The 22314-nt window shown below is 37.9% G+C and overlaps 2 protein-coding genes and 3 long non-coding RNA genes across 8 annotated transcripts; 3 read left to right on the top strand and 2 right to left on the bottom strand.

Moving 5' to 3' along the window:
• Positions 1–2723: 2723 nt before the first annotated feature.
• On the bottom strand, positions 2724–3942 carry LOC136244522 (uncharacterized). 2 transcript variants are annotated; one of them, XR_010695375.1, is made up of 5 exons: positions 3906–3942; positions 3366–3427; positions 3217–3308; positions 2967–3159; positions 2724–2917 (listed from the first exon to the last, which is right to left on the bottom strand). It is a non-coding gene; the product is annotated as an uncharacterized lncRNA (long non-coding RNA). The 2 variants fall into 2 exon arrangements; XR_010695376.1 differs by having other exon boundaries at positions 2975–3159.
• Positions 3943–4962: 1020 nt separating this feature from the next.
• Positions 4963–9316, bottom strand: LOC136244568 (uncharacterized). Of its 2 annotated transcripts, none has more exons than XR_010695439.1 (4): positions 9147–9316; positions 5780–5866; positions 5141–5309; positions 4963–5077 (listed from the first exon to the last, which is right to left on the bottom strand). It is a non-coding gene; the product is annotated as an uncharacterized lncRNA (long non-coding RNA). The 2 variants fall into 2 exon arrangements; XR_010695440.1 differs by having other exon boundaries at positions 5780–5815.
• On the top strand, positions 7085–11748 carry LOC136244567 (uncharacterized). Of its 2 annotated transcripts, none has more exons than XM_066036133.1 (3): positions 7085–7753; positions 10584–11106; positions 11202–11748. In XM_066036133.1, the coding sequence occupies exons 2-3, from the start codon at positions 10629–10631 to the stop codon at positions 11672–11674; spliced, it is 951 nt and encodes a 316-aa protein (XP_065892205.1). In that variant the 5' UTR covers positions 7085–7753; positions 10584–10628; the 3' UTR covers positions 11675–11748. The 2 variants fall into 2 exon arrangements, with proteins under 2 accessions (XP_065892205.1, XP_065892204.1); XM_066036132.1 differs by lacking the exon at positions 7085–7753 and adding an exon at positions 8471–9537.
• Positions 11749–12022: 274 nt separating this feature from the next.
• On the top strand, positions 12023–14564 carry LOC136243888 (uncharacterized). The gene is made up of 3 exons (XR_010695009.1): positions 12023–12127; positions 14220–14314; positions 14377–14564. It is a non-coding gene; the product is annotated as an uncharacterized lncRNA (long non-coding RNA).
• A 938-nt stretch (positions 14565–15502) lies between these two features.
• On the top strand, positions 15503–17957 carry LOC136244002 (uncharacterized). The gene is made up of 6 exons (XM_066035531.1): positions 15503–15648; positions 16368–16452; positions 16509–16834; positions 16977–17124; positions 17372–17576; positions 17635–17957. The coding sequence occupies exons 1-6, from the start codon at positions 15503–15505 to the stop codon at positions 17955–17957; spliced, it is 1233 nt and encodes a 410-aa protein (XP_065891603.1).
• Positions 17958–22314: the final 4357 nt, after the last annotated feature.

The following is a 22314-nucleotide window of genomic DNA, read 5'->3' as shown; positions in this document are numbered from 1 at the left end:
TGCCAAGTTTGTGGCATGCAGTACTTACTTCATAACTAGAAAGTATCTCAACAAGCCGGGTGCATGAACATGGTGACTCTGAATTGTTTAGTAGCAGATTCATATCAGTCTAGTGCTAAGGGCGGTGGCAAGGGATGCTGGATACCCCGGGGAAAAAAAAAGATCCATTTCAGTCAATATAGCTCCTCAGTGACATCACTGAGGTAGCTAATCACTTGTGTTGTTAGCTGCTAAACTCAAGTCATCATGATTAACTAGTAGTTAGCTGATACTTTATGGTTTGGGATTCTGTATTTCTTGTTCTAACTTCATGCTGCAAAAGCTTTTCTTAAAAGGTACCTAGTGAGAGGTGTTTTCAAGGCACACTTGTGTGCTAATTTCTCGACTAATTCCACAAGATTGCTATGCCAAAAGCTGAGTCAGTGCGGTATCAATATTCTAATATTTTCATACAAGCGCAAGTGCAACCACAACTGCAACATGAGCTCTGAACTGAGACATCCTAGTGTAGCAAAAACTGGTACACATTTCTCTTCAGTTTCATTGATCTTACTAGAGGTATAACAGTCTCTATGCATGATTGATGTCTGTTTATGCATGATTGATGTCTGTTTATGCATAGAACGTATTGCTAGCTATGTGGTCAGAATGTGTATCTTTTGGATTCTGCACATTAATGGTACTTCTCTCTGATGAAAACTCGACATTTTACAGACTAGCTATAACACTGACTATCACTGAAACATAATAATATATATTATATATGTGACCTAATTTTAGAAAACCGTTGATATCCGCACAATTTTCAAAATGCATTTTGTGTTCTTTGTTTTCTACAGGGACAGAGGAATGGACTAGCCAAGTTTCAGCTTCCTAAGTTAAGCAGCGTTGGAAATACAGCACTAGACAGCCGGATGAGTAAATAATTTGATATGTCACAGTACAGACAATCATTCATTTCTCCCACATTCAATTCGACTTTGGAACTCACTACCTATATACTAACTTAACTACTGCACCTGACTTAAACACATTTTGTCACGCACTTCATCTTTATAGAGAACAGTTATTTTAAGTTCACATCTTTTCACATGCACACAACACTCAATTATGAGGTATGTGCATTAAACAAATTAAATTAAATTAAATTACAGAAGCTATATCGAGAAAAGAATCTACAGGCGCTTACATAAACCATCATAACTTACTGATACAACGACGTACGGAATTGAATCGTGGCTCATTGTGTTCGCCATGAATTTGTGCATCCACCAAGGTATAGTTTATCCCCCAGGCATGCTTCTTCGTTCAAGAAGGAAGGAAAGTTCACTGAAAAGCGATCGTCGGTAAATTCTTTCGTAACCGCAACGTAAACAAACGTCTGTAACTTTGGAATATTTTCGTGTATGGAACGATTATTGTACTCCCTATGGACAGGCGAACACGATGATGCCTAGGAGTTATCCATTGGCGGCTTAATTTGCCCACCAGCGAGGCGATAAAATCTTGCGTAATTTTTTTCTGGAGCTTGCGTTTTTACCCATAGTTTTTAAAAATTTTTATTACAAACGTACTGTTGTGCGTAGCTATATCGACGGTTTTCCAAAATTCGGTCACATAATTTATAATAGATGCAGGGATCACTCCGCCATCCAAATACTATATCTATGCAAAGCATAAAACTTTAGCGCTTGGCGCGCGCAGCGCGCCAAGCGCTAAAGTTTTATGCTTTGCATAGATATAGTATTTGGAAGTTGGAATTAATGAATTCCAATTTGCAAAGTTTATATTTTTAAGTGCTTCCAGCTTTTAATGCGATGGTTACGGTGGTTGCTGTGGCTTATAGGCGATAATTGAAGCCATTGTATACAGACCTTACTGTAAGATTTTCTAGGTTTTCTGTGTGGGTATTGTTTAAAGGAAGCATGCTAAATGCATTATCTACATTACACAGCTACAAAATACAGGCTTTGAGCTGCAGCACTAGCTCCTGCTAAACGTCGAACTATCCTAATAGAACAGTCAGTACAATTATTCATAAAAATGAAGTCATTGTGATTAATGATTTGGCTATAGCTATAACCACAAAATAATATGTTTGGAAGCATGATCATGAAGGCTTGCAATTGCAAGATGTGAAGACAGAGACTAGTCATCTAATCAGCGCTACATTGCTTGCAGTAGCCCAACACTTGCAGCTTCCTGTCAGGATAACTATGCAATTTAAGCGAGGTGGTTTTCAGTGTACATGTAGGACTGTTCAATTTATTGGACCATGTCTTCTCACTGACCAAAGATATATACTGCTGCTCCTGTGTCAAGTTCCATCACTAGGTGATTGCCATTCAGTTATTAAACAGGCACTTTGTAGCTTTCAGGAACTGTTGATGAGACTGAATGTACGTGGATTATGTCGGCAGTGGAATCTTCATCTGAAGGCTCAGTGTTCAGCTGTCGGAGGTCATCATTGTTAATGTGATCCACTCCATCCATTGCATTTGCCAGACTTTGTTTCTGAGGACTCTTTCTTATGACTGTTGTGACTCTGCTGTGTCCTCCTCTTTCCAGGAGCTTTGCTTCTGCCAGCTTTAGCAATGTGGTCTGTGCGAAAGCGCTTGCAATTGTTGCAAACCAACTAAACTACTCCTCGCCATTTGTTACATTTTAAGTTAACGAACAAGATGTATGAATAGATAGTTAACACAGAGCCATAACATGTACAAATTCTAAATATTATAATTATTACAAGCACACATACAGAATATATTGTAAATCAGTTACACACACTTACATCAATAGAAGATTACATCATATGCAATTACAACATTTAAATGTATACAATCACATTGACTATCCTAATGTGTGTGTTACTTTAATTTTAGTTGTCAGTGAAAATCTGGTTTTCCATCTTTTAAACCTAAACGTTAAGATCAGAATACACATAAAACTTGTTTTATGTTGCTTACCCACATACCAGTTGGTCAGATGTAAGGCATAACTACTTGTGGTGTCTCTTCTTCATTGACCTCTCCTTCTCTTATTGACCCCTGCCTCGCACTTGCCTTTTATTTGTCACTTGACATACTAGCAGAGAGTTGATGACGAATAGCGGGCATGTCATCCTACAAATGTTTCAGCAGAGTGACTTTGACTGTTCGTCTAGAGTATTTATGATAGCAAGTGTTTCACAAAATTAATAGTCACTGTATGTGTTACCTCCTTTTTATCCATACTGCTGTCCTGAGATCGACACCATAACCATGAAAATCTTGTTTGAACTTTCTTTGGGAATAAGGTTCTTGTACAAACTAAATGCAGGAAAGACATTACCACAAAGTGCATACTGACACACTGCTATAACATACCGATGGAAGTGGTTGTTGAAATAGTAAAATAGATTGGTGTAGCCAAATGCCAACTGTAATACCTAACACGAAACAGAATTTTTCATACTGTATGTGGCAAGATGTTATACAGACATAATATAAAGAACTTCGTGTGGGAGGATCATGCTCATGCACATTACGGGATACTAAGTATTGCAAGATCTAGAGGCTCCCTGCTATCAGACATCCAGAATGTACCCAGGTATCTTGGGATACTAAGTATTATAGGATCTAGAAGCTTTCCACTATCAGACATCCTGGGATGTACTCAGGTATCTCGGCATACTTAGTATTGTAGGATCTAGTGGATCCATGCTATGAGACGTCCTGGGATATACTCAGGTATCTCGGGATACTAAGTATAATGACTTCAGACACACTGATATGAATATTTAAAGTATCCTTTTAGAACTTCATGAGGTGACAAAGTTGCACTAGTTCAAAAGCAGCTCTCAAGATGCATGCTCAACCTCCTCTGGTCCCAGGTCATTGACCATCCCTTCATATTCCCATGCTCACCTGAGCGGTGACCTTCAACTCCTTCACTTTAGTTTAAAAGTATTAGTGTAACTCCTTCACAAAAGTGCACTCTTGTAAGATAGGGTATAGCTACTGTAGATAATGTATATAGGTTTCATCACTTTTGCAGGATTTTATCACTAAAAGCTTGATATATCGGTCATTATGTGATGTATAAGGGTCATTTGTCAATTTAAATATAATGTACCTTGAATAACACCTTCTATGAAATTTTTGAGCCTGGTGGGTGGGTCCTCGCGAAAATAGGTTTTACGTCAATTTTTACAGTAATTCCCCTTTGAAGCATTGTTTTCATGTTTAAATGGTGTGAGATGTCGTAAATGTCACAAAGGAGCTTTAAAATGTGTAACAGAACATGTGGGTGTGTCTTGTGGTCAGAATATGGACTTGAAATTGGGAGCAGATTTCACAGCTATTATTTCCGACTGGATATCAGTTCTGATGTTTGAAACTTATTTAATGGGTAAAGGTACTGTGTGTCTACGTATGCGTGAAAAATTGTGGTCAAGGAGGAGTTTCATTTTGAGATATCGATTTCCGTAAAAATTGCTAGATCTTCCATTCTATCAAGTTACCTTTCAATAGAACACTCCCACAACACATCAAATATGTACACCATACACCGACCAACTACCTGACAACATGTTACTATGTGGTTCTGGTCACAAAACGTAACCATCGGCATTTCCAAGTACTGCAAGTAGTGATGTTCTATTTGGTTATGAGCAGAGCAGAACTTGGTCTCCTGTCCACCTTATTTGGATGCTATGGGAAGCCATATGAGGCAACTACACAATTTTTTTACAACTTTCACATATATATACAGAAACGAATGTTGTGTGGTGCACTTAATGATAGCTTAATTTACCCAAGCATATTGTATGTTACAAAGGTATGTTTCTTATGTGAAGCCATATAGTTTCATTTGATTAACCATCGTGATTATTATATATACAAGTAGATCGATCACTATTAAGTATTATAATGCACATCATACTGTTTTTTTTAAATCACTTAATATTATAAGAAGTATGTACGAATGTATTATGCATCACTACACTATTATGTCACAATATTGATAATGAACAGATCTGGTGATGACAAACTTGGCACGACCACTGCATCAATACACCTCCATCGAAGAGACACTACTTCAAAGTTATTTAGTGTGCAATGGATTAGGTAAAACAAGTAAGTGTAAAAGAGGGACTCACTATGTACGATAGCACATCCACTCAATAGCACACTCAATCATTGTGTCATGGAGAAGTGGTAGATACAAAAAAGGCTTGGTTGATACCAACATTTCGTTGCTACGTATATGGAATACGTTCAGAAGCAACGACATGCTTGTAACAAGCAACCCTAAGTGATGAATCTCATCTGTAAGTAAAAGAGATATAAATAATATAGTCCACTGGAGTGTATGCATGTGTGTGTTGTGTGTGTGTAGATATGTGTGCGCATGTGTGTAGTGTGTGTGTGCATGCATGAATGTAGTGTGGTATGTGTAGTGCATGTGTGTGTGTGTGTGTATGTGTGTGTATGTGTGTGTGTGTATGTGTGTGTGTGTGTGTGTGTAGTGTGTATGTGTACATGTACATGTATAGTGTGCGTGTGTGTAATATGTGTGTCTTTCTAGTTGGGTGTGTGTTATGTGCGTGTGATGTGGTGTGGTGTGGTGTGTGTTGGGTCATGTAAGTGTGTATACAGTATGTATGCATGAATTTGTGTCTGTAGTATGTGTACATGCAAGTGTCTCTAGATATTAATGTGTACCAAAAATTAAATTTTACAATAGCTCATACACTGTATTCTAACATGTATGTTATATGTTACAATAATATATGTACCTTTCAATATAGTTGCTGCTTGAAATCATTGTAGCACTGTCAGACATACACATATTTATCAGATAATTTTTTTTTACAGCAATGAATCTGTAATAAGGAGTGACAAAGCCACGTGAAATCCTGACACACAATAACACAATAGTGTGATATAGTGAGGGGAAGGGCATCACGACACACAATAACATAGTGAGGGTAGGGGCATCACAACACACAATATTACAATAGTGTAACATAGTAAGGGGAGGGGCATCACAACACACAGTAATACAGTAGTGTAACATAGTGAGGGTAGGGGCATCACAACACATAATAATACAATATTGTAACATAGTGAGGGTAGGGGCATCACGACACACAATAATACAATAGTGTAACATAGTGAGGGTAGGGGCATCACGACAGACAATAATACAATAGAGTAACATAGTGAGGGTAGGGGCATCACAACAGACAATAATACAATAGAGTAACATAGTGAGGGTAGGGGCATCACAAAACACAATAATACAATAGTGTAACATAGTGAGGGTAGGGGCATCATGACACACAATAATATAATAGTGTAACATAGTGAGGGTAGGGGCATCACGACACACAGTAATACAATAGACAATAATACAATAGTGTATCACAACACACAATAATACAATAGTGTAACATAGTGAGGGCAAGGGCATCACAACACAAAATAATACAATAGTGTAACATAGTGAGGGTAGGGGCATTACGACAGACAATAATACAATAGTGTAACATAGTGAGGGGAGGGGCATCACAACACACAAAAATACAATAGCGTAACATAGTGAGGGGAGGGGCATCACGACGCACAATAATACAATAGCGTAACATAGTGAGGGGAGGGGCATCACGACGCACAATAATACAATAGCGTAACATAGTGAGGGGAGGGGTATCATAGCTTCACAACTTAGGGGTGGGAGACATATACACAAAATCATATGGTACTACTGTGTTTTATTGAGTACTTTATGGTTGCATGCATGTCCACTAGGCCAAGCCGTAGAAAATTTCTATGATGTATTATGTGGCCATTGCAAAGTGGCATTAATTTAGTGCAGTGTGAAACGTGTCTATTTTAACTAGTAGTGTTACATAAAAAATCTGACTGGTTATTGGCAAACCATATATCGTCCGCATTTTTGCATATCGCTATCAGATCGTCACCAAAACAGACATGTTTAAGTGCAACAAATAATGTTTGCAAATGCATTTTCTGCAATGCAATTATCTTTGGCTGATTGCAAAATTCTAGCTTCACTTTGATTTTTGCCTTGACCAAGGATGAACACTAGAGTACAGGATATATTGGAGTGCCACCTTGATATAGGCCTGTCAAGGCTAAAATTAATTTATTGCTAAAGCTATAGAACTTTGTTACGATCAAGGGTGTAGGCAGTGGGGGGTTCGGATGAACCCCCCTTTCAGAAGCAGAATTTCTTAAAAATTAAAAATCACACCAAATCTTACAGCCCTGTAGCTCTCCGGTAGCTATTTGCCCACTGGTGCTCCTTTGTACTACTCTTGAGGGTCACATCACATTAATGCTGAACCATATCTATTGCATCACATGATCAATTGTGTACGTGATGCATGGTTGAAATGGCGTTAGTGAAATGGCGAAGGACTGTTCTATGGTTTATTACAAGGCAGAACTTGAGTGGTCGTGTTATACATGTGTCAGGTTAGCACAAACTGTGAATTGTTGATGTATATTTACCTGATGAATGATTTGTTTATTTGGTAAATGTTGTGGGCACATGATGTCTCCAACATACTGGAGTACAAGCCATGTCTGAAGTTATTGACCATCAACAGCTGGATCAGCTGAGAGCTGAGAATAATGTTTAGCTGGAAAAAAGTATTGCCAACTAAGGGACTCGAGTGTGGAGGGCTTCCGTGCACTAGGAAATTGAAGTTGGCTGTCAGTATGCTGTCTGGAAGTAAAGATAAGTTAGTTTTACAATAGGCTTATAGTTTCTATAGCTGCATAAACAGCAGTGTGTAGGTTTTAGCTAGTTAGATGCACAAACAGCACCTTTTAATCTTACTGCCTAAGGGCATATTTTGTGTATGCACTATTTTAGTAACATGGTCTAGGGGAAGCACCCAGGCCTTCCTCTTAAGACATTCCACTTTAAATCCGAACCTCCTTCAAAAAAATCCTGGCTACGCCCCTGATGATGCTTACAATAAAACCTAACAGTACACATTTAAACAGTATGCTTAGTAAGGACAAGCTCTCAGCTCAAAAGTTATATACAATTATTGATACATTTAGAACAATTTAAATGTACTTTACAAAAATGTACTAAATTCAAGAGTCAAGTGCAACTTTTAGTGAAAGTCAGAAGTCAAAGCATATTTTTTGAGGTTGACCACTTTGACTGAGGATGAACATAGGAGTACAGGATATGTTGGTGTGGCACCCCCTCACTGTTTATATATATATAACTAGGCACTAAGGTGTTTTAGTATTACGAAAACACTCTCCAACAAATCTGTGTGACACTATCTTTCAAGTTAAGCGCAAGAGTGCTGTCTTAAAACATCATATTGCATCTTAGCTACCTGTCACTTGATGCAGTGGTTATTCAAACATTTATAAGTATTCTCCACTAATTTGCAGTGGTGTTTTAGTAGATCAAAATATCAAGGTAGTATTACTTGTAATATTGTAGAATGAATAGACCGTATTCCAAATGATGTCACACGGATTTTCTATTTGGGGGATTCTTATATTTTCGAGTATTATCACCAATGGCGATCGAGATTTCAAAGATTGATATAGAAGCTAACAAACTAGATATCGAGGCGAAATTACCAGGTTTGGTTATTACAGCAAAGAAACAATAGTTTTTCTTCTAAACTTTGAAAACCAGCTGAAAATTTTTAACCTGGCATTAGAGAATAGATTTTATACCCTTATAATTGTACCTGTTAGTTTTAGGTCAATATCTTCTTCCAGGGTTGAATAGCGATTTGAATATTATTAAGCCCCATTGGAACTCTCACTCGAAATTGTTAGAATACCCCAAATAGCCACAGCCATTTTATTTTGTGACGTCATTTGGAATACGGTCTATTGTGGCACTGTTCAAGTGTGATGGTACAGCATTTAATCAAGAAAAAATTTCCTGACCTTATACTTTATGTATAATTGACACATTTAATTCAGCAGGTGGCTACATTAGGCAGGTCACAATTGACATTCTTCATAAGAATGGTCAGCTAGACATATTCTGGGACCATCACATAGTGTTATGTGCCATCCCTCCCCATTGTTAAATAGACTACCGACTACCCAGCTTGCCAGTGCTAGGACAGCCGTGTATCATCCCCATACCTTTCGCGTTCCAGTCAAAATGTAGCACGCGCTTCTTTTCTCCCGTTAGCGTACGCAAATACATGTCTTATCACCATTCGCCACTATATACTCCTCTGACAGCAACCTCTCGTCCACTGTTGTCACAAAGTACACCCCAATGTAAGCGCCTGGCATGAAAAAAGGGCGGATTGTCGTTTGATAAAACATTTTAAATCGATCGATGGAACAAAAATAAGATGGCGTTGAGAGAATGCTGAAACTTTACTAAGGGAAAGCCAGTCGTGTTTCATTGTCAGCTGAAAGTAAATCACCGATAAACACCTCTGCTGTGATAATGATTTGTTTAAACCCAGACTCGAATAGATTTGACGTCACCAGGTGGATCTACCAGCAACTTCAAGCCAAAATGGTATGTTTTTTTTAAAATTCATAGCCAGGTGTTAACCCCTCGTAATCGCTACACTTTATGCAGAAGTATGGTATATACGGTGTGCTTTAGGTCCTACACCCGGACCCAAAGGTGTAACCCTCGCGTATGGAAAGTTCCCCAATGGGTGCCTATACTTTGGCCATCGATTTTTTTAAATAGCTCATGACCTAGGATTTCCGGTAACGCCCTCTGCAGGGTAATTCGATCGGATTCAGTAGCCCTATCAGCCATATGGTTAAGCAAATGCAGTTTATCTGATGCCTGTCACAGCACGTAGGCTATTTATACCTTGTGTGCAGTAGCTAATAGACCTCTACTAGACCTCAAACCATACTTTCAAATACAATACACATTATGCTCCTTCTTTGTTCAACCTGTAACATTCTTTGTTAGTTACTGGATTTGACACTTAAGTATGCTTAGCTATATATTCCGGCACAGTATAGAAACTTGTGGTTAGTGGGTACTAGAAGAAAGAACTAAACTGGCAAGCAGCCATATAGTTCTTAATTACCTAGCTAAACCTCTATGTCAGAGTAGCTAGCTAACTACGTGTCAAATCTAGTATCTAATAAAGAATGCTACAGGTCGAACAAAGAAGGAGCATAATGTGTATTGTATTTGAAAGTATGGTTTGAGGTCTAGTAGAGGTAGCTAGTAGCTACTGCACACAAGGTATAAATAGCCTACGTGCTGTGACAGGCATCAGATAAACTGCATTTGCGTAACCATATGGCTGATAGGGCTACTCAATCCGATCGAATTACCCTGCAGAAGGGAGAACAGCAAGCTGATGTGTTCATGCATCAAGTGACTACTGAAAATCTCCGCCGCTTGTTTCAGGTTAGCTATAGCTAGCTAACAGAGGGACGTGGATCTACCTTGCAGGATTGCTATGGCTAGCTATATCATAGCTATACGTACAGTGTATAATGGTGTTTTTTATTTTTTATATATATTTTTTTGTTTTAAACTAGCTATAGCTAAGTACTTCATAGATTGCATTTTTTTCCTTTCACATACAGGTTGACCCTTCAGTCGTCTTCTTGAAGGACAGTATTGATGAATCGATGTATTTTCCAAGTGAGAATGGGACCTTTAACCTGTCTCAAGAAGGTGTGATGCCCTTTTCAACTCTACTGGTGGAAGGCAGGAACTTGACAGAGGGCCGTACCAGGACCCCAACTGGGACCCCATCTTCCCATGTCCAGTCTTTAAACAGCAGCAACAGCAGTATACCCGGGACCAATCCACCTGTACATGTACTTGCATCGTCCACTCCCTACCAGGGGTCATCTAACTCTATGTTCAGATCAGTGGTGGCAAGGCGTCCTCCACCATCTTCCACTGTGAAACTGGTGCAAGCCAAGCTAACAAAGAACGGCAGGACAATAAGGTTTCATGATAAAGCCCAGATATTTGTGAATATCACAGAATCTACAGCTCACACTGAGTTTATATTGGCTGCGATACAACAAAAGTGGGGATCGGATCACGTTATTGTGACAAATAATGGCCTAAAATTTGAAAATTCATCTGCCACTCAAGGTAGCTAGCTGTATGTAAAAGCAATGTGCATATACTGTACACAGTAACAATACAGGACTTGTGGTTTACCGTATGTATAACTTTATCATTTTCAGGGTTAGCTTTCTGGAAGGCACCCAGAAGGAAATTATATGCCATGACACAGAGGGATCTCAATATGATTCAAGATGATGCTGACGATGACATTGACGAAGAGCTGGCACCTCGTGCTGCCAAAAGGATCAAAAATGAACTGAGGGATATGAGGGATGAGTTTAGAGGCTTAAGATCAATCATTGAAAGGACATTGCCAATCTCATTAAGGGACAAATTGAAAGATATATTAAAATGTTGTATATGTCAGGTGGTCCCGATAAGGCCACCGATGGTTGTATCAATGTGCTGCAAGTCAATCGTAGGATGTGAACAATGTGTTCAGCAGTTGCTGGCAACCAGTCATTCAGCAAATTGCCCGCTGTGCAGGGACACGGACTTTGAGACTGTCAAAGTTCTCGGTCTTGATGGCTTGATTACTGCTGTAAGCAGTTACTTAGAAGATGAGACTGACACTGCTGGAGATGAGAGTTGACCAAAGTTAAACTGTATAGCTAGCTAGTAGTTTGTTGTAACCTTCTTCATTATTATAATTACAGGTATATTTCACTTGAATTAATATTTGTTATTGTAGTCATTGTAGCTATCTAGCTACATTGCTCATATTATTTATTATTGTATTGTAAGTGATCACATGCAATCTTTAAATTGACATTAAATTTAAAACAAACAAGTTGAAAGTCAAGGAGAGGATGGGGATGGGGTTTAGAGAAACTAAAATAAAACTAGATGATATCTGGCTGTATATGACTGTTGACATGAAAGTGCTTATAATACAGGTTACGTAGCAACGCGCATGATCAACCAAGTCTCACGATCACGTGACAAATTCAAAATTATAGCGGTTTTCACGAGTGATCCGGCATGACTGGAGAAGAAGCAGTGAAGATTTGCAACAGACATGGACCATGGGCTATGAAATACACTAGTAAGTGTTCCGTATTCTACAGTATATGCATATACATGCACGCATGTTCCCAAGCTACGTAACTAGCTAACCAACCAGGACTGAAGGCTGCAGAGCTCAGTTGCCGTGTCATGTGTATCTATAGCTAGCTAGCTAAGTACAAATGTGAATTTATTTGTCAAATCCCCTAGTGTCAAGGGAGAAAGGCTACGTAAAGTAAAAAACAAGTGGAAAAAAAATTTTAGATGGAAGACATTCAAAACAATTAGACCAGACCTCAAACAATGGAAGTGACCAGTGCTAATTATAACCAGTGCTACCACATTGGCTTCTAAAATAAATTGCCAGAACAACAACAACAACAACAAAAAACCACTCCTTTTTCTATTATGCAATCCATGTGGTACATAAATATAACTTCTATTGTTCAACCAACCATTGTACCATTTAACCAGTGTGGTTTTGTTTCATTTGGGATTACCATATGTGTGCATCGAACCACTGGACTGAACTATACTATGACCACCCTTCTATTTCCATTCTGCAATCCATGTGGTACATATATATTTTATTTAATTTCGATTGTTTAACAATTGCAGTGTGATTGTGCCATGTATCATGTGTGTGTGTGTGTGTGTGTGTGTGTGTGTGTGTGTGTGTGTGTGTGTGTGTGTGTGTGTGTGTGTGTGTGTGTGTGTGTGTGTGTGTGTGTGTGTGTGTGTGTGTGTGTGTGTGTGTGTGTGTGTGTGTGTGTGCAAGTACGGCAAACATGTGGAGAGTGTGTGAAAAAGGGGGGGGGAATCATAACTAGCACAAGTAAAGTACCGGTGGAGGAGAGGATATATAGTTTGTGCAGTACATCAAAAGGTGCATACAACCACTTTATGGCTATAATTATATGATCGTTTTACAATCATATCGCTTCATACGTCCAAACAATTTCAAATCTAGCCAGGCTTGTAGTCAGTGTAGCTATACGGCCAGACCATATGACAATTATATGATATTTTTATTAATTAATTTAAAAATAATTTTCCTTTGTCTTCCCCAGCATATCATCTGCTATATAGTTATTAGCCAGTTGATTTATTTTTGTTTATTCATTTTTTTGTTTAAAAAAAATTATCGATTTGACAGTTATGGTACAGCTACAAGCTAACAATACATGCAGTTGATATATAGATGGCTAGATTGTGGTGTAGATGAAATGTACAAGTCGTGCATGTTGTCTCAGTCGAAATTAAAGCAGGCAGGATACTTTTTTTTTTTTAGATGGAAGACATGCAAAACAATTAGACCAAGCCTCAAACAATGGAAGTGACCAGTGCTAATTATAACCATTGCTACCACATTGGCTTCTAAATTAAACAGCCAGACACACACACAAAAAAAAACCACTCCTTTTTCTATTATGCAATCCATGTGGTACATAAATATAACTTCTATTGTTCAACCAACCATTGTACCATTTAACCAGTGTGGTTTTGTTTCATTTGGGATTACCATATGTGTGCATCGAACCACTGGACTGAACTATACTATGACCACCCTTCTATTTTCATTCTGCAATCCATGTGGTACATATATATTTTATTTAATTTCGATTGTTTAACAATTGCAGTGTGATTGTGCCATGTATCATGTGTGTGTGTGTGTGTGTGTGTGCGTGCGTGCGTGTGTGTGTATGTGTGTGTGTGTGTGTGTGTGTGTGTGTGTGTGTGTGTGTGTGTGTGCATGTGTGTGTGTGTGTGTGTGCATGTGTGTGTGTGTGTGTGTGTGTGTGTGTGTGTGTGTGTGTGTGTGTGTGCGCGTGTGTGTGTGTGTGTGTGTGTGTGTGTGTGTGTGTGTGTGTGATGATCATGTAGCTGCTAGACAAATAATAGGGGCACATGACACCTCATTAGCCAATATGACTATAACCCTGGGCATTGGGGAGGAGGCATTGGTAGTTTATGTAACATGACCCAGGCACTCAGTATTCCCAGAGTGCCTTTGCACTGATACTCTATAGCACCATGTAACTATAGATTCCCTGTAGACATAATTAAACATTACATTATATTTGTTTTATTCTTCTAGATGAATTAACAATATTACTTTATTTTTTTTATAGATAGCTAATTAACCATAAGATTACAACCTGCTCATGGATTGCTTTACATTGTATCAAGAGAAAATTAAAGTGTAGCTGTACAGAAGGAGACCAAAGTGAGTAGTAGTGATTAGCATACGGGCTGTGTTTTATTTGCTTATGCTTGCTGTTGTTACAGGCTACTGGCCTAAAACACATGGATACAATTAACTCACATGGATGCAATTAACTGTAGTTATAATTATATATAGCTAATGATGTTAAAAATATTACCATTTTTTTGTTGTGTGTGTATGTGTGTGTATGTGTACATATGTGTGTGTACAGATGTATACAGTTTCACTGTAGCTACATAAGAAGCTAATTGAAGTGTATTTTTTGTTGCACCTATAAATGTCAAGCCCCACCCCCAGTAGGGTGGATATAGTGGGGATTTGATGAAGTGGAAAGTCAAATTCCCCTACCTAGCTGGGACGAATTATATAATTATTAGGTCAAATCCCACATATAGTCCCATGCACCATGTGACGAAGGGGATTTGACACAAAAAAGTACTTGTGCTGCCCAACCCCCACATATCCCGTACTGGCTTGGTGGGAGTGGGGTTGACATTGATAGGTCAGTGCATGATTACGTGATTCAGTACTGATGTAGCAAGTATTGAAATGCTCAGTGCAGGCCTCCAGTAGCAATATAATTATACTAACTGCAATTAGCTACTTAGCTCTATTGTTATGTGAAGATTAGATCTTATCTAGCTAGCTATCATTGCTTGTTAATTAATCTCAACTAGAGGGGATGCGCTAATTATAATGTACAGATAGTTAGGCCAATGAAACTTGATTACTAGTTTCTCGCTCAGATTTTTGAAATTTTGATGCGGGCGGGCGGTTTTTATTCATTATTCATTATTGCCTACTCAGGGTGTGCTGAGATCAGAAACCTTCATATTGTCACTAAAGTGTTGTAAAATTGCATGGATAACACTTCTCATTTGAATAAAAAGAATATTAGTACTCCTGGCATGCCTATAATAAAGTGACTTCTTTATTAGAGTAAAAGTGACTGCTCTATTAGAGTATTTCGATCTAAATTGCCAATAATGAAATTCCATGCGGGTGCTATAGTGAAGGGATGTGGGCGGTGACGCGAAACTGCTAATCAAGTTTCATTGGCCTTAGTTAGCCTCAGGGCCAGCCGCTTACACTCATTGTATAGACGCGAGAGGCGCAGTTCAACAATAGCTAATTGGTTGGCACCATGCAAATAAGTAGCTACAGGTATATAGCCTCGAATATATAGCCATGGCTGGGATACGCTTGCTGGATGAGTTGGAAGAGTTCATAAGGGAGAAAATAGAGAAGGAGCGATGGACCCACAAACGTATGAGTCTTCACCTGCAATACAAATATCCTAGCAGGAAAGGACTGAGTGTTCGCTCATTGGAGAGGTTTGTATACATATAGCTAGCTAAGTAGCTTGGTACATGAACCTACTGTATATAGCTACAAACAGCTGCAAGCCCGTTGCAGAGTCAGAACTGTATTATATATATAGTTACTTACAGTTGCAAAAAGAGCTCACTAGTGCTGCATACGTAGGTAATAGCTATGGGTATATAACTATAGATAATATAACTAGCTATATAAAGGGTCCGTGCATTCAGTTTTCAACAATAATTAATTGCATCATGTTTGATTGAGACGGGCTAACAAGCTAGATTACCGCGTAAGTAGCTAGTACTTTTTTTTTTACCTACTTGTCCACATGTGTTTGTGTAGCTTGTATGTATACATGCATGCATGCTCTACAGTGAATATCACCAGTCTAGTCCCACATTGAAGCGCAAACATTAGGTACTATATTGTATACCAGACCAGACGATCACCATTATTATGATCATGAATAGTCTAACTAATACATGCACTGATTCCAATTATTACTGGCTAAGTAATTTAAGACTGAGAATCATATATGTGTAGTAATTCACTACCAGTTTATTTAATAGTATAGCTACATTGCTATATAATGCATGGCAAAATTTTAGAGACCCAAATGTAGGCTTCATTCAATGTACACTGTAGCTATATATAGGGTTTGCATATATGTTTATGAATAATCAGCATACAAAAGTAATATAGTCCTTAGATTGGTTCATCCTATATATAGGTTCTGCCGTGAAAGGAACATTCACAAAACAAGCCGGCTGACAAAACCTGAGTTAGATGAGGTCGTAGCCGCTGCTGTCAGTGAGGTACAACATGATATAACCATTTATTTAAAACCATACTATGTGTTATATACATATAGGTGGGTCCTGTGTATGGACGCAGAACATTTACAGGGGTATTGGCATCAAGGGGAATCAGAACAGGAGAAAAGAGAGTTGGCGAATCATTGAGATATGTCTCACCTGTGTACTGCCGTGCCCGTACAAACTCCACTGCCAGGATGACAAATCCTACAACATACAGGGCAGATTATTTTGGTCACAAACTACACATCGACCAAAATGAAAAAAATGTTATGTTTGGTGTGACCCACATATGTGCAGTGGATGGCTTTAACCGGAAAATTGTGGCATTTAGCACTATGCCTATTAAAAACAACAGTGTGATTTATGATACAGTGTACAGGTACTTCATTACTTGTAGCAACTACACTAGCACTGCATTACTACCCACACATTCATCCATAACGTTAACAGTGATTATTAAAATTCTATGAAGTATTGTTAGAATCACATTTCTTTTAATTATTAGCATTTGAATTGTTTAGGCAAACCATATGCCAGTATGGTATGTGGGATCAGATCAGGGTTGACCATGGAAGGGAGTGGTATCTTATGTTGTACATCCAAGAACACCTGGCAGGATATAGACGAAACCCTTCTGGACCACCTCACCTGCAGACATCCTCTACTCAAGTGAGATTGTATTTGTCACATTATCATGATGTAACAAGAATAACCTATAGTGGACTACTGATGTTTAGCAGCAGCTATTGTAGTTGGATAAGCAGGGTAAACCCCCAAATTAAAAAAAAACAACAATATATTAATGCTGACTAGATGACATTCTAAAACAATGATATAAGAGTGGGACACACATACAACAACTGTTGTTTCATTTCATGTGATGTTCATACTGATTTGCTTTGGTGTCTTGTAATAGAATCATGTGATCAAAAGGATATGGGTAGAGGTCAACGGAAGGGTCAACTACCCCATAAAGGCCGCTCTAATAGAAATGCAAGAAAATGGTGATTTCAAACTGGAAGACGATCACATTAAACATTGCGTCTCCTGGTACACTTTACACGTCAGCCAAGTTGGGACTACAATGTTTGTGACAGCCTGGAACGAGCATCGCATATCAGGTATATTTCACTATAGATAGCTAGCTACTTTATGAAATTTTTATCACCGTTACTTTAGGTACAAACAAAGGCATCCCGAATGTGATGATGGCACGAAATAATCAGACCAAGCAAATTGATAACACTCTGGTTCCAGCAGCAGATGAAGCTGTTAGAATGTACGAAGAAAACGGAGGACATATAACTATATTCAATGAGTTTGGACAAGACCCTTTAAGAGGAAGACAAGAGTTACTAACCATTAGAAAGGAACGATTTGCTGAGCAATGGCCAAGCTTTGGCAATATTTTTCATTCACTTGTAAATGGTGACAATACAATGTTCCATGATGGACTGCTATGTTTTATTAATATAAGCATGCAACTAACAGCACAGCTGTGAGAGAGTTTTACATGCAATTGTATTTTATTGTTAACTTTATTTACTTCATTTCTATTTATCTGTTGCTAAGATATATCATGTTATGGTTATTGACACTTGTATTTTGCATGTTTGATGCTTGCATAAATGGTTCCATCTCTGTATAGTAGGCTAGTTATCAGGTTTTTTTTTGCATAAAAAAAACACTTGAAGTGATATACCAATATTCTGTTGTAGGGATTAAACCTCAAAATAATGTTAGTGAAGAGCATAACAAAGTTTCCACAATAAATCCTATTACTTCTGGGTTCCCAACTATACAACATTATGGTGTATAATTTCATTTATATAATGAGAAGTTACTGTACAAGACTTAGAATTGAGCATAAAAGTACAAATTTAATTTAATTATCGCTTAAACTGTTCTTATAAATGGGAGGGATGTTTATGATACAGTATTGCCGCTTGATTTGGTAACTGGCTATTCCACGTAAGAATGGTTGAAAGAGAGAATCAATATTAATATTTGTATCAGTCTATAGCCTGGTAGCTGGCTAAATGAATCTGCATGAATGGTGTCGAGAGATGTTATTATGGTTTAATGGTAAATTGTGCTGACTATATGCAAGTATATGGATGATTCTGTACAACATTATCAGTTTCATCTTATCTCTTCTTCAATATAAAATGGGCCAAATGCAATCTAGCTGTTGTAAGATGCTTGTAACACACTCGTATATCTAGTAGCAGTTAACAGTAAACCTAGTTGATCTTCTCTGGATATTATTTAGATAGTCTGGTGACCAGACAGTGCTGGTGTACTCTAAAGTCTGTTGTGGGAGTGGGTGGAGGGTGTGTACTGATTTTAAGCAATATGAGATGAGCTATTGTCACAGTTACATTTAAATGTGTTGTGAATTGATTGACGGTTGATAGCTAACTGCTAAAGCATAACCCCTGCTGTGAACTCACCAACATTGACAAAATAACAAATTGTATATACAGTGTAGAACGCGACAAAATAAATATTGTATTGGAATGATTTTATTGGAGTGGTTGGAGGCATATTAAATAAAGGTATAGGCACATATATATGGGATATTTTGTTATAGTGTGTGCCCCCTTTTTTTATTACATGAACATCAGACCATCCATCTGTGCACGTCTGTCACTCTGTTATGTAATGTGTTTATCTTCACTATTAAGGGGGAGGCTATAGCTAGTGATTTGAAATGACAAATCCTTGGATATCAAACTCTAGTTTAGATCTAGAAGAGCTAAAGTGAAAACTACCTTCGTGAATGTGAGAATATGTATTTATGCATAATATTGCCTATACACTATAGGGAATATTGTTGCTAATGGGGTATGCAAAACTTGTCCAACATTAACGTACAGTAGTATGTTAAAGCAGCATGCCATGACTATACATGAATTTTAAAGAACAGTATACACAGGCATATAATTAATTTTTTTTTGGAAAGTTTGGGGTTTTAACAGCTTGACCACAAACCACACCAACATAACATACATAAAGTGGAATGCAGAGGGTAATGATGATACACTCAATAACACATGCAGCTAATGGATTTGCCAGTAAAGTGTGGGAATTAATTCAGCTAGGGTGACATGAGTGATGTGATTCATAATCTGATCAACAAGCCTCCATGCAATTCCTCACTGCATGCAGTCTGCAGTTACAAGGACGTATTAAGACACTTGGTACTTGGTAGCTGCCCGCTGTACAGTGCACTGCTATAGCAGAGTTCTATGATTCCTCCTGAAGCAGTGACAAATTGGTAGCTCCACAAAAGTTGCGATGTCTACTCTTCCTCCACAAACTGCGACCACAAGGACGTATTAAGACACACTCACACACACACACACACATGCACATACTGATTGTTACCGAACGAATGTCACAGAAATTAACATCTAGTGATAATTGTATTAAAAGTGGCATCATCTGTAAGAATGTTGTATTAGAGAGTATATACCTGTATTTACCTTAATGGAGTATACGTATATGTGGAGTACCAAACTAACGTATGTATATAACGTATAGTGAACATAACGTATAGTGAACATAACGTATAGTGAAATACTATAATTGTGATGGTGACAGCCCACAGCCTTAATAGTAATGCCTGCAGGAGTGATCTTAATTGAAACTGTACGTGTGCTTTATAATGACATGAATATGGTTATGCAGGGCTGTGTGATTAATACATACATATGTACAATACAATAGTGATATTGACGTTATTCACACCTTTAAAAACTTTAGATAAATATTGACCCCCTGTACATGTGATTTAATAAATTTGACGTCCGCCATATATGGGGTTTTAAGGAGGGAATCATGAACTGCCAACATCCAACTGCAAGGTGTACATGCATAATTCAAAGACGATTGCTGGTCCAATATCACAACAATGTCATTTTATTAAGTTCTGTGATTACAAGTGTATGAACGACATTACCCTGCTTGCAGCATCATGTAAGAACGACACAGAGCATATCAATGAATCATGTGAAAGTACATACAATATGAATACGTTTACAAATGTGTGTGCATCTATGATTTTCATTGTTCATGTTCTAATTACAGAGTTCCTACAACTAGTATTGCAAATGTTGAGTGTAGTTTGGTTACATTGTGCATACTATTACATGGAGCTTGTAAAGTTTAACACGGTTTGTATATACATGGTGGGCCGGAAAAAAAATTGCATAAAAGTGCTGATATCTACATTCTTGTAAACATTAAATGGCATTCTAAATTATCACCTGTTGTTAGAACTATTTAGAAATCAATGCTTCTTATCAAACTGCATGCATGGTTCCATTCATACTTAAACAACACACCCCAGTGTGTTTCTATGGACTATACGCGTCTGCCTTTAATTCTGGTGTACTATATATATGGAAGCATATAATGGACGGTAATGATTTACCATCTGTCATTACCTTACAATTGCATCTAATTGCAGAAGATACAGAGTACTTCAGACAAATTAATTCTCTGGGCCCGGGTGCATGGTGTGGAGATTTGGTTGGTTTTTTTACACTCCTTCTGAGATATTTGTCCCTTTTCACTTAAAGTGATTTAGCTCTAAGATTTTCACTTAGGCGCCTGGGCTATGGGTAAATACTTCGTACAGGCTCTACCTTCTGTGTACTCCCTCCAGAAAACAAAATTTGTTTGTTGGTATACTTTACATTGGCCAGGACTGAAGGTCTGACTGCAAAATATTCTACATCCTTAGCTACATAACGTAACCTAAACTGTACTTGGGACACTGAACTACTTTTAGACCGAAAATAACTGGGAAAACAATGGACGATTGGTATTATAAAAATAACAATAGAACACTGTGCACTTGGGGCCCACTACTCAGGGGATTAGGTTATAAAAAAAGAATAATTTTAGAAATGCATTTAATCTTTGCATCTTTATTAGAATTTAGTAGGCCTAACAGGCTTCGAATCCATATCTCATCATCTCAAAAGTAGCCGTGACCCATACTTATACAGAGCCTAGTTCAATTATTGTAGACAAAATAATAGAATAGAGAGAGTTGGATTAGCAAGTATTTGTCATCATTAGCACTTCGGCAGGGGTTCTGTACTGTCCATTCAGCTATCTCTTCAAGTCCTCTTATCATTGCCACATTCATAGATACAATTTTGCCTTCTATAGTGATTTAAGGATGTTCAGGATGTTCGTATGGTCCATGGATTATACCAACAGCTGGTCATACAATGTGATAATTACATCCGTGAATAGTTTATAAAAAGTCATAGTCCCTAACTTATACATGTAGCTACTTTAATATAATAATATATGTTAAAAAATGAATGACCTGTTGGATTGTTCTTGGTCTCCATTGTACGATATGGAAGTCAAGCTGGTCTTCATCCCAGAATTCAGAATGAATAAGTTACTGTGTTCAAATGAGGTGACGGACTTGTCTTGGTCCAAGGAATGTCCCAAGAATATCACTTGCTTTTACTAGAAACTTTTATCACTTGTATCCTACATACTACCAAAATACTACTTCAATTTCTTTATTTTCTTTATATAGCTATATGGTGAGTGTTCTATTAGGATACTATGCATGCTTGACTGTTGCAATTGGGTAAATAGGGTGACTGATTGTCAGTGTATTTCAAGTGGACCTTACACAACTGATCTGTACATCATTACATGGAGTGGGGTTTCTCTGTGTCTCTTTATTCTTACCAGTCACCAATGCCAAGGAGATGAGGTCAACTTGTGATTGTGCTGCGTAAGCATTAATTGATTATCAAAAGATGTGGTCATCTTGCTCCTAGCTGGTTGATACAAGATTCACAAGTTCTGAGGCATACTGCG

Source organism: Dysidea avara, chromosome 14 (genome assembly GCF_963678975.1).
Source record: "Dysidea avara chromosome 14, odDysAvar1.4, whole genome shotgun sequence".
NCBI lineage: Eukaryota > Metazoa > Porifera > Demospongiae > Dictyoceratida > Dysideidae > Dysidea > Dysidea avara.
Note: the sequence above shows the minus strand (reverse complement) of the source record. Positions and strands in the feature narration are given on the sequence as shown.